We start from the raw sequence: 11,501 nt of genomic DNA, 5'->3' as shown, positions 1-11,501 counted from the left end.
CTTTCTCTCTGGTAAACACACATGCCCTATAGCAAATTGGAAAAAGAAAAAAAATGATGATAGTAAATAATACTAAATAGATCATTTTTACACAAAAATTAAAAATAAAACAGTAATTAAAAACTCTACACTTAAAAAAAATACCATCCTATACCCTACAAAGATGTGTAATGATTATATGCAAATCATAAATTACAATAAATATTTAAAGCACGAAAAAGTACCTATTATTGAAACTTAGAAACTATAGATGAAAAATCCATTTATATTGGAAATTTTGAGCCTAAAGCATCGAGTGAGCTTGAGTTTCAGTCATTTATTCAAAACAACCAACCTTTCTCTAGATTAGCGCTGCCAATAGTTTTCTGTGACGGTGGAATTGGCCGGTGTCCACACCGCCTGTGGTAACCACGGCCGCACGTATCTGCTGAGCACTTCAAATGTGACTAGTACAGCTGAGAAATTCCAGTTTTAGTTAATTTACTACTTTTTTTGAGAGGTTTTTGCTATAGGGCGCATGCATTTGCCAGAAAGACAGAGAGAGACAGAGAGACAGAGAGACAGAAAGCGAGAAATCACCCCCAGGGGGATGGCCACGCCGCAATCCCTTCTCCTCCATTCTTCTCTCAGGATCCTGGGCACGCACGCACACGCGCCTGGCATGAGTTTAAGCCTCTGAGTTCAGGACTCAAACTGTGGTCAACTACATGAGAGTCCAGGGACACAACCATTACACCAATTACTGGTCCCAATTTACCATTTTTTTTTTTTAGAGGAGATTTTTGCTATAAGGTGCATGTGCTCTCCAGACAGACAGAGAGACAGAGAGAAAGTGAGAAATCACCCTCAGGGGGATGGCCACACCACAATTCCTTCCCCTTCAATCTCCTCTCGGGATCTTGGGTACACATGCACACATGCCTGGTGTGAGTTTTAAGCCTCAGGGTCTGGGACTCGAACCTTGGTTAACTACGTGGGAGTCCAGTGACGTAACCATTATGCCATCTGCTGGTGCCTTGGTTTTCTCTTTTAGAATGTGACTTGTGCTTACAGTTCGGCTCTAAGTTTGTCTAGTTTCCCTCTGACTACTGTTTCCATCACTGGGTTTAGCCACAGCATTCTTAGGCTTTTTGGGTTCGAGTGAGGGAGGAAATGGTAGAAGGTTTTTGTTTTTGTTTTTGTTTTTTCAGAAATTCTACATCTAATTAGGGCCGGCAGGTGGTGTGGTGGTTAAGGGTGCTGGACTCCCACATGGCTGACCATGGTTTGAGTTCTGGACCTGGAAGTTTGCTTTCTCACTCCCCCACTTCTCTCTCTCTCTGTCCCTCTCTGGTCAAATTAAAATAAATAAATGAATAAATAATAAAGTTCAATAAAATTATAATAAAATAATTCTTTTAAAAAATAAATTTTACATCTAATTGTTTTATTTCGCTCTAGTAAATTGATGTTTGAAAATCACTCCAGGCTCGTGTGCCCGAGATCGCAGGAGGAGAATGGAGAAGGGATCGTCCCGCGGCCAGTTTAGGGCTGGGCTATGTCCAGAGCAGGGCCTTGGGTGGATGACTAAGCTCCTGCGATGGGCGTGTGGGGTAGAGTGAGACTGTGTTTGGGTCTGATCTGGATCTAGATGGCTGATCTTCCCTGGCCTGTGCCATGTGCTTCTCACTGGGTGCCAACCAATCTTCACTCTTAGCGGGAACGTGAGAACCATCACCTCCATCTGCTCCAAGTCTGCTTTGCCTTAAATGTGAGCATTCGTGATCATTTTAAAGCCATTTCAGTGATTTTATTTGCTTCATTTCTACTTTTTTTTTCCCTTTTTTTTTGGAGAGGTTTTTGCTATAGGGTGCGTGTGCTCACCAGAGAGACAGAGAGACAAAAAGCGAGAAATCACCCCCCGGGGGGATGACCACGCCGCAATCCTTTCTCCTCTATTCTCCTCTCAGGATCTTGGGCACGCACGCACATACGCCCGGCGTGAGTTTAAGCCGCCGGGTCCGGGACTCGAACCACGGTCGGCTATATGGGAGTCCAGTGACAAAGCCATTACACTAACTGCTGGTCCCTTCGTTTCTAGTTTTGAAGTACCATTTTAAACTTCTTAAACATACTTATTTTTTGTTGCACATATAAAGCGTTTCAATGATCTTGTAGGTTAAACAGACAAAAACATTCTAACTTGGTTATGGAGTGCTTAAAACATGTTCCTAGAGAAAATACATTCTGAATCTTACCTGTTGATTTTATGGACTAGCATTTGATCTGTAGTTCACTTGTGACTTGGTGTTTGTGGAGAGTGGTCAGTCAGGTCCCGGCAGCCAATCACCTGAATGTAGTAACTAATATTGCAAAAAGATTCAAAACTTGATGGGGGACCAGAAGATGGTGTAATGTTTACGTTGTTGGACTCCCACATAGTCAATTGCAGTTTGAGTCCCAGACTTGGCAGCTTAAACCCACACTGAGTACCCGGCAGCTTAAAACTTACACTGGGTGCATGTGCATGTGTGTCCCAAATCCCGAGAGAATGGAGGAGAAGGTATTGCAACGTGGCCATCCCCCTGGGAATGATTTTTCACTTTCTGTGTCTCCTGTGAGCACACGTGCCCCATGGCAAGAATCTCTCTTGATATCTCGGTGGTTTTCTAGTGTTGCATTTTTGGTGTTTGAAGTATTGGCTTATTCATTCTTTTCCTCGTTACAAAAAGGACATAAAATATTAAATCCAAATGGACAGAAGTGAGCACAAATGGAGATAATTAAGTAAAATCATTTTTTCTCAAGGGGCCAGCAGATGGCATAGTGGTTACATCGCTGGACTCTCACAAGGTCAGCCACAGTTTGAGTCCTGGACCCAGTGGCTTGAAAATCACTCCAGGTGCATGTGCCCAAGATCCCAGGAGGAGAATGGAGGAGAAGGGGGTGATTTCTCACTTTCCCTCTCACTGTCTTTGTCTCTCTGGTGAGTGCACATGTCCGATGGCAAAAACCTCTAAAGAAAAAACCAATTCTCTCATTGAATTCACAATGGAAGACAATCGATTGTATACATGTTCTTGTTTTGAACTGCCAGAGGATACATATTCTCATGAGAGAGCGTGCTCCCCCGGTGCAGCACGGTCACACCACAACCTTTCCCTCCACTTCTCCATCCTGTCAGAATGTGGGGCACACATGCATCTGGTGTGTTTTTCAAGCTCCTTAGGCCGGGATTCAAACCACAGCTGGTTATGTGGAATCCAGCTTCCAATGCCCCTGTGTATTATCCAGGCCTACAATTTTTTTTTTTTTAGATTTTTGCCATAGGGTGTGTGTACCCTCTGGAGAGACAGAGAAAGAGGGAAAGTAAGAAATCATCCCCCAGGGGGACGGCCACGCTGAAATCCCTTCTCCATTCTTCTCTAGGGATTTTGGTCATGCACACACATGGCCATCTGGGACGAGAACCAAGCAGTTGGCCATGTGGGACCCAGTGTCTTAACACCATCTGCTGGCCCATAATTTTTTTTTTTTTTTTTTTAAGAATTATTTAGTTTTGGGAACCAGCAGTTAGCGTAATGGCTATGTTACTGGGGTCTCATGTAGTCGACCGTGGTTCGCATCCCAGACCCGGTGGCTTAAAACTCATACCGGGCGCGTGTGCGTGCATGCCCAAGATCCCAAGAGGAGAATGGAGGAGAAGGGATTGTGGTGTGACCATCCCCCCTGGGGGGTGATTTCTTGCTTTCTGTCTCTCTGTCTCTATCTGTCTGGCGACCGCACATGCCCTATAGCGAAAAAAAAAACTCTCAAAAAAAAAAAAAAAGAAAGAAAGAAAGAGAGACAGAAGGAGCAAATGAGAAAGAAAGTCGCCAGGTCTGGGACTCAAGCTGTGGTTGGCTATGTGGGAGTCTAGCACCTCAACCACCATGCCACCTCTTGGCCACCACGAATGTTCTTTTAACTGTAATAAACGGCAACGACTCCGTTTCGTTTTGTTGTTGTTTTTGTTTATGCTATAGGGCGTGTGGACTAGATTTCCACCACCATCTCTTCTCCATTTTCCTCTCAGGATTTTGGGCATGCATGTGACCATCATGACTTTTCTTTATATTACATTTAATCACATAGACCTTTACAGTGTATTATATTTCTTTTCCCAGCATGATTACTACGCATATCAGTCAGGACAAAGACATTACTATCCACATCATCATCATCAAAGAGCTTTTCTTTTTTTTTTTCCAGATTATTATTATTGTTCATTCTCATTATTATTATTATTATTATTATTATTTTTGGAGAGGTTTTCGCTATAGGGCGCGTGTGCTTGCCAGACAGACAGAGAGACAGAGAGACAGAAGGCGAGAAATCACCCCCCAGGGGGGATGGTCATGCTGCAATCCCTTCTCCTCCATTCTCCTCTCGGGATCTTGGGCACACACGCACACGTGCTCGGCGTGAGTTTTAAGCCACCAGGTCCGGGACGTGAACCGCGGTCAACTACGTGGGAGTCCAGCGACATAGCCATTACGCTAACTGTTGGTTCCCCATTATTATTATTTTTTAAAGAATTATTTATTTATTTATTTCCATTTGTTATTGTTAGTTTTTCTTTTTCTTTTTCTCTTTTTTTTTTTTTTTATGAGAGAGAGAGAGAGAGAGGGAAAGTGAGAAAGCAAGCCACCAGGTCCAGGACTTGAACCATGGTTGGCCATGTGGGAATCCAGCGCCCTTATCCACCTTACCACCTGCTGGCCCCGTCTCATTATTATTTTTTTAAACCTTCAATCACGTCTATCATTTGGCTTAAACAGAGAATTTGCCCAACATGAACTACTTCTCAGACCGATCCAGTGGTCCTCTCTATACTCTTCCATTCTCCTCCGCCCCCGTCCCACACTCGAACCGCAGTCAACTATATGGGAGTCCAGTGACACAGCCATTATGCCAACTGCTGGTCCCAGATGAGCCTGGTTTTCAAAGAAAGAAGCAGACAGAAAAGGAAGAGGGGCTCGTGTAAAAATGGTGCTGCTATAGGTGTGCTGGGTTTCCAGAAGGTGGAAGGCATCAAAACTGTGACAGGACAAAACGTATGGCAAGAACGGTCAGATACGTGGACGCCGAAGGAGCCAGCTCGGAGAAAGCTCTCGGAGCGGGTTCAGTGATAAGAAAGAAGCTCTGAGATGTGAAAGGCTGTGAGCACACCCCTGGGTATTACCAATGAAAGGACAACGTGGGAAGTTAGGAGAAATGACCTCTCAAAAAATTAGAAAATGATTAAGCATTTGATTAGAGTATATCCAGGGCAAATGGTCTGGTCATTATAAAGAGTTCACAAACTCCCAGTGTACACTCCCTTTTAAAAATTTATTTATTTATTTTAGATTTTTGCTATAGGGCATGAGTGCTCACTAGAGAGACAGAAAGCAAGAAATCACCACCCCACCCCACCCTGGAGAATGGCCACAATGCAATCCCTTCTCCTCCATTCTCCTTTTGGGATTTTGGGCACGCACACACACATGCCCGGTGTGAGATTAAGTTGCCAGGTTCAAGACTTGAACCATGGTCGACTATATGGGAGTCCAGAGATGTAACCATCATGCCATCTGCTGGTCCCCCCAGTGTATACACATAACAGGGGCTTATAACAGAAAAGTGGAGAAAAAGGAAATAAAGTCATTATGAGGGTTGCCTCAAATGTATGTATGTGTGTGTGTTTATAACTTTTTCTATTGAGAGAGGGACATCGGAAACCAGAAGCACCCTCTCCCAGATGGTGAGCTGCCCCTTACATTCCTGTCGACGTGTCTAGGCTAGTGCTAAGTTTAAAATAAATTGCATTATTGTCGGCTCATGCTTTAGATCACAGGCTCACTTTAACCCAAATGTGCTCGAAGAATATTATTTTGCAAAGGGCATTGCCAAATGATGGTCTTGGCACAGAAAATCTAAAGTCAAAGGACCAGCAGATGGCGAAATGGTTCCATTGCTGGACTCCCATGTAGTTGACTGCAGTTCGCATCCCGGACCCAGAGGCTTTAAACTCATGCCAGGGGAACCAGCAGTTAGTGTAATGGCTATGTTGCTGGACTTCTATGTAGTTGACCGTGGTTCGAGTCCCGGACCTGGTGGCTTAAACTCACGCCGGGGGCGTGTGTGTGCGTGCCCAAGATTCTGAGAGGAGAATGGAGGAGAAGGGATTGTGGCGTGGTCATCCCCCCTGGGAGGGTCATTTCTTGCTTTCTGTCTCTCTGGAGAGCACACACGCCCTATAGCAAAAACCTCTCAAAAAAAAAAAAAAAGAAAAAAATAAAAACTTCAAGCAAAGGCGTGCGTGCGCACCCAAGATCCGGAGAGGAGAGTGGAGGAGAAAAAATTGTGGTGTGGCCATCATGGCCCTGGGGGTGAAGTCTTGCTTTCTGTCTTCTGTCTCTCTCTCTGTCTCTCCCATGAGTACACACACCCTATAGCATAAATCTCTCTTAAAATAAAGTACAAGATGACATCTAGATAAATACAAATGTGAAGATGGGGAGGGAAAAGAAATGATGCAAAGGTGAGCTCAAGAAATTTGAGATTCTCGAAGACTTAGTAGACGTTCTTCATTTTAAGTTATTGGCCAAAGCCAAGGATGAGTTTCTGAGTGAGAAACGTGTGCCAAGGAATAGAAAGGAGGCGACACGGGAGAATCCGACACAGGAATGTCTTTTCCAGCGAGTAAACGCTACCTCTGACAGCTCAGAGACAGTTGAAGATGAGCTGCTAATTCTCCACATCGACTGTGGAAAAGAAAATGAAATGCATCGGGAGGGGACAGAGAGGTTGCAGCCAGAGCTAGTGAAATGCTGAGGGCTGGCTGGCACCCCCCCCTTTCATTTCTTCATTCAGCAAGCCCGGACGGCAGTGCGCATCTATGGGTGAGGCACGGGTCCAGACCATAAGCCATGCAAGTGCCTGAGCATTGTCTACGGTTTCAGAAGAGCACACTTTTTAAAAAATACTGCTTCACATGTTTTACTTTGTTGTGCATTCTTGGAGAACCAGGTTCATTTTTCCAGTTTTGTAGAAAAATAGATGTTCCAACCACCACTTACTGTCTAGTCTTTAAGACCAATCAATATGTTCCCTGGAAAAATGAATTAAGTCTCATGACTAACTCGTTTTTTAAAAAATCTTTAAGACAAAGAAATAACTTTTTTTTTCTTACCCCCAAAACACAGTATTTCAACAGCAGCAGACAACTGGGGTTTTAGCAGCTTAACGTCACCCCTAAATAGAGTTTTGCATAAACCAGTGATTTTACTTCAAAAGCACTGTCCTTGAAAGAAAGGAGGGGCAGGCAGACAGCAAGGCCAACTTGGAACGATTAGGTCATAATCACGGCTCTTACAAAAGGGAGCTTGTTAGGATATTCCACTTAAGAAGGGGTTACTTTTTGTCCCTCCTTTACCCTCTTCTCAAAAAAAGAAAGAAAGGAAGGAAGGAAGGAAGGAAGAAAAAACTTCTTTAAAAATTCCCCTTAAATGTAAGCTTATCAAATTTCAGAAATGCCTTGTACCCAAAACAAGTGTTAAAAAAAAAAGAAAGAAAAAACAAAAAAAAAACTCTTACAGATCAGATGCTGATTCTTTTTTTCCTTTGGAGAGATTTTCGCTATAGGGCGTGTGCGCGCGCCAGACAGACAGAGAGAGACAGACAGAAAGTGAGAAATCACCCCCCGGGGGGATGGCCATGCCGCAATCCCTTCTCCTCCATTCTCCTCTCGGGATCTTGGGCACGCACGCACACGCGCCCGGCGTGAGTTTAAGCCACCAGGTCCGGGACTCGGACCGTGGTTAACTACGTGGGAGCCCAGCGACACAGCCATTACGCTAACTGCGGTCCCTCGAAGGACAAAGATCTCTGAGTTGTTTGCAAATTATTCCAGCCCGACAAAACATTTTCTACAGATCGCTCGAACCCAGAGTATGAATGTGGAGCCTCCAGGTTAATGTCTGGAATTTCATTATAAATTCTCTCATAACCTCTTTTCATTTGGTCTACGGTAATGGTAGAAGACTTCCAAAGGGATTTTAATCAATGCCAAATCATCTTAAATGTACTTTCTCCAGTTGACCTGAAAACCATCACAACGGCTTCGTATACAAGCTCATGGTGAAAATGAGGTACTTCCAGTTCTCTAAGGCTTCAGACATGTCTCCAGACAGAAGTGCCCTTTCAGTAGCATCAGTCTCTTTCCCCAGTGACCGACCGACGGCTGCCCACCGCCAGAGCCCCACACAGCGTCTTTACGCTTTCCACCTTTGGACATAACCGGGAGCACAGCAGCCTTACCCAGAGCAGCTCTGGCCTGTACACAATCTGCAGTTCCTTGTAACGATCAGTCTAGGTATTCCAGAAAGTTCCATCTCCAACAGCTCTAGCAGTCAACTGGCCCACCAACGGCGGTGCTCTAGGAGGACCCAGTGCTAATTCAGTACATCTTCCAAGAGCTTATCAAATGATCCTTCCACATCATTGGTGCTCGTTCCTGCCCCACAAAGGTCAGCAAGAAGCTTAGATGCCTCTTCTCTATGACTAGCCTTTCCTTCCAGTGCTAAGGACACTGCCAAAACAGGTACTCCGCTTTTCATTTCACCAAGATCCAAATCTCTCAGCACTTCCGCAACGTCAGTAGTATCTCCGTGCTCAAAATACTCGTGTATGATTGGTGGTGCTCTTCTCCAGTGCCCTTTCATCCAAAGGCAAGACTACAGTTTCATAAACACAGTTCTCCTGGTGATGGTCACAGTTAGCATCTTTCACATCCACGTCCTGCACATCATCTACCGTCCAGGTGTACCCCAACGCCTCTGCCTCCTGTACCACCTTTCTTTGGCAACCCCCTTCCCTTCCCGGATCTGGACGGCCCACCCAGCAGCCTTCCCTTTGCACTGGTCGGCACAGATACTCCAGTTCTAAGGGTCTCACTGCCATTATCAGTGAGAGTCCCGGGACGAGTTTTCCATAGTCGTCTTTTTGCCTTGGCGTTAATTCTAGCTTCTTTAATGGAGGATGCTGAAATCCAATTTCCATTTATTTCATTTATTTCCTCAGTCCAGTATTATCTTCCATCACCAGAAAAAAGAGAGTCACTTAAATGATCAGGATTGGTGGGGTTTACACTCAGTATCTGTTCATTTTCTATGTCCACTGTTTCTTAATTTCACTTGCATGGATTAAATGAATTACCAAATGGAAGTCTTCCTTAAGGATCCCTCCGGCCACCATGGCTGCTGGCCTAGGTCCCTGGTTGGTCCACCCCGACCCCGCTTCTCGGCCTCTGCCGCCGCTCAGCGCGTCTCTGCCCCCTCTCGCTCTGTTTGGTTTTTCTAGAAAAGCACACCTTCTGAGAGGAGGCAGACATGTAAATAAATCCCTGGAACATAGTCACCTAGTTGAAATATAATTCAGAGACTTGTCTTCGGTATTCTTTCTCTTCCCTTTTCACTTCCTGTCTCTGCAGTGGGCTGTGATCCCAGCTCGCTATTATCTGCTGATGAAGATGTGAGGTATTATTTTTAAAAAAATTTTTGCCATAGGGTGCATATGCTTACTAGAGAGAGAGAGAGAGAGAGAGAGAAATGACATCTGAGGGGGTGGCCACACCACAATCCTTTCTCCTTCACTCTCCTATTGGGATTTTGGGCACTCATGCATACGTGCCCGGTGTGATATTAAAGCTGCAAGGTCCGGGACTCAAATCATAGTCAGCCATGTGAGAGTCTAGAACCTTAACAACTATGCCACTTTGTGGCCCTGGTATGAGGTATTGTTTTTTCTTTTGGTGAAATATTTTCTAAACTGTAGTTTTGGTACTGCTTTTTTTCTATAGTAAAAGTAATTCGTGCTCACTGAAAACAATTCAGAAGACACACAAAAAAATACGTAAAGGAAAACAGTAATTACTCCTATTGTCCAAGACAGCGTTTGCTAATGTTTTGATATCTAGTCATCCACGTATCTCTCTCCATTTCTTTCTTTTTCTTTTTTTAAAAGAATTATTTATTTACTTAATTCTATTTGTTATTATTTGTTAATATGAACAGAGAGAGACACAGAGAGAGAGAGAGAAAGGAAGGGAGAAAGCAAGCTGCCAGGCCAGGACTCAAACCATGGGTCAGCCACGTGGGATCCAGCGCCCTTAACCACCACACCACCTGCTGGCCCCTCCACTTCTTTCTACTAGCCCATCTATTACCTCTTTTTTGTTCATTTAATTTTATTTATTTAATTATTTTTTAAAAGATACTTGCTATTGGGCACATACACTCGCTGGAGAGAGACAGAGAGAAAGGGGGAGTGAGAAGTCACCCGAGAGTGATGGCCACGTAGCAATCCCATCTTCTCAGGATATTGGGCACGCACATACATGTGCCCAGCATGATTTCCAAGCTGCCAAGTCTGGGACTTGAACCGTGGAGTTGGCCATGTGCGATCCAGCCCTTTAACCTCGATGCCACCTATTGGCCCTATCTATCTTTTTGCTTGCAGAAATGAGGCACCCATGCTGTTTGGCAGCTGTTTTCTTCACTTCGTATGTCATAGACCTGTGTCTATAGCCCAGATATGCATCTATAGCCTCACTACACGTCTATGGCATCCCACCCTGTGGCCGAGGGGCACTCACTTCACATGACCCTGCCAACAGGGCCTTTTTGGCCCTCATCACAGCATGCTCAAAGGCCCCTTTGAGGCTGTGAAATCGGAGGGACCTGTCCAGGGGTAAGAGCATAAAAAGGCGGTCAAGAAGTGGTTGATAAGGGAACTTTTTGGCATTTGTAAATATTTTATTGCAAACGAAGTCATTTCTTGCCAATGAAACTTGGCCTTTTTATTCTTTAAAACTCTGACAGTGTCTCAAATATGTACAACCAAATCAGATTATCCATTTAGGGTGCAGTATCAAAGCTTCTGCAAGAGGCCTCCCTGCCCCAGAGTTCCCGGACCTAGGATCGCATACCGAGGAGCCGGTACTTTCTGGAAGGCTGTGGGTGGTCAGTCAGAGAGGCTCCACTGCCCTGGACTTCCAAGGAAGCTAGTGTGGCTCAGGGACACTGGTGGCAGGGAGGACCAAGGCCGTGACATGTGAGAAGCTGGGAAGGTCCCGGGTGTTCTGGACGTTTCTGCTCAGTAGTGCTGGGCTGGAGTTTTTGAATACAGAAGGGGACACGGTAGTCACTGGGGATGAGTGACTGAGGCTAGGAAAGTGGCCCGGGTCTGGCTGGCTCTAAGAGCAGAAGAAACTCCAAACTCCAAGCTGTGGTTTGCAGAGTGAGATGGTCTGCCTAGGTATTCCAGAGGACGACGACGGTGATGACGGAGGAGGCCATGAAGAGCAGGTAGAGGCGGAAGAGCAGGGTGTCCATCGCGTGGCTGAACTCCACCCACAGCTCCACCAAGCGCTGCTTCCGGGCCTCGTGGTCCCCCTGAACCTCTGTCGGTGCAGGACACCCGGGGAACTCGGCCTGGCC

General features: G+C 45.2%; 1 protein-coding gene and 1 pseudogene across 1 annotated transcript in view; both read right to left on the bottom strand.

Annotated features, from left to right (window-relative positions):
* Positions 1-340: 340 nt before the first annotated feature.
* LOC102471508 (programmed cell death protein 4-like) lies at positions 341-10,536 on the bottom strand (annotated as a pseudogene).
* Positions 10,537-10,875: 339 nt separating this feature from the next.
* The window catches only part of LOC102471080 (5-hydroxytryptamine receptor 3C-like), a 16,767-nt gene continuing 16,141 nt past the window's right edge, over positions 10,876-11,501 (bottom strand). Inside the window, 1 exon segment of the mRNA XM_027776709.1 lies at positions 10,876-11,495. Coding sequence (XP_027632510.1) covers positions 11,316-11,495 — 180 coding nt within the window. The 3' untranslated portion in view covers positions 10,876-11,315.

This window comes from Tupaia chinensis, unplaced genomic scaffold (assembly GCF_000334495.1).
Source record: "Tupaia chinensis unplaced genomic scaffold, TupChi_1.0 Scaffold000708_1, whole genome shotgun sequence".
NCBI classification, from domain to species: Eukaryota; Metazoa; Chordata; class Mammalia; order Scandentia; family Tupaiidae; genus Tupaia; species Tupaia belangeri.
This window is presented reverse-complemented; position numbering and strand designations above follow the sequence as displayed.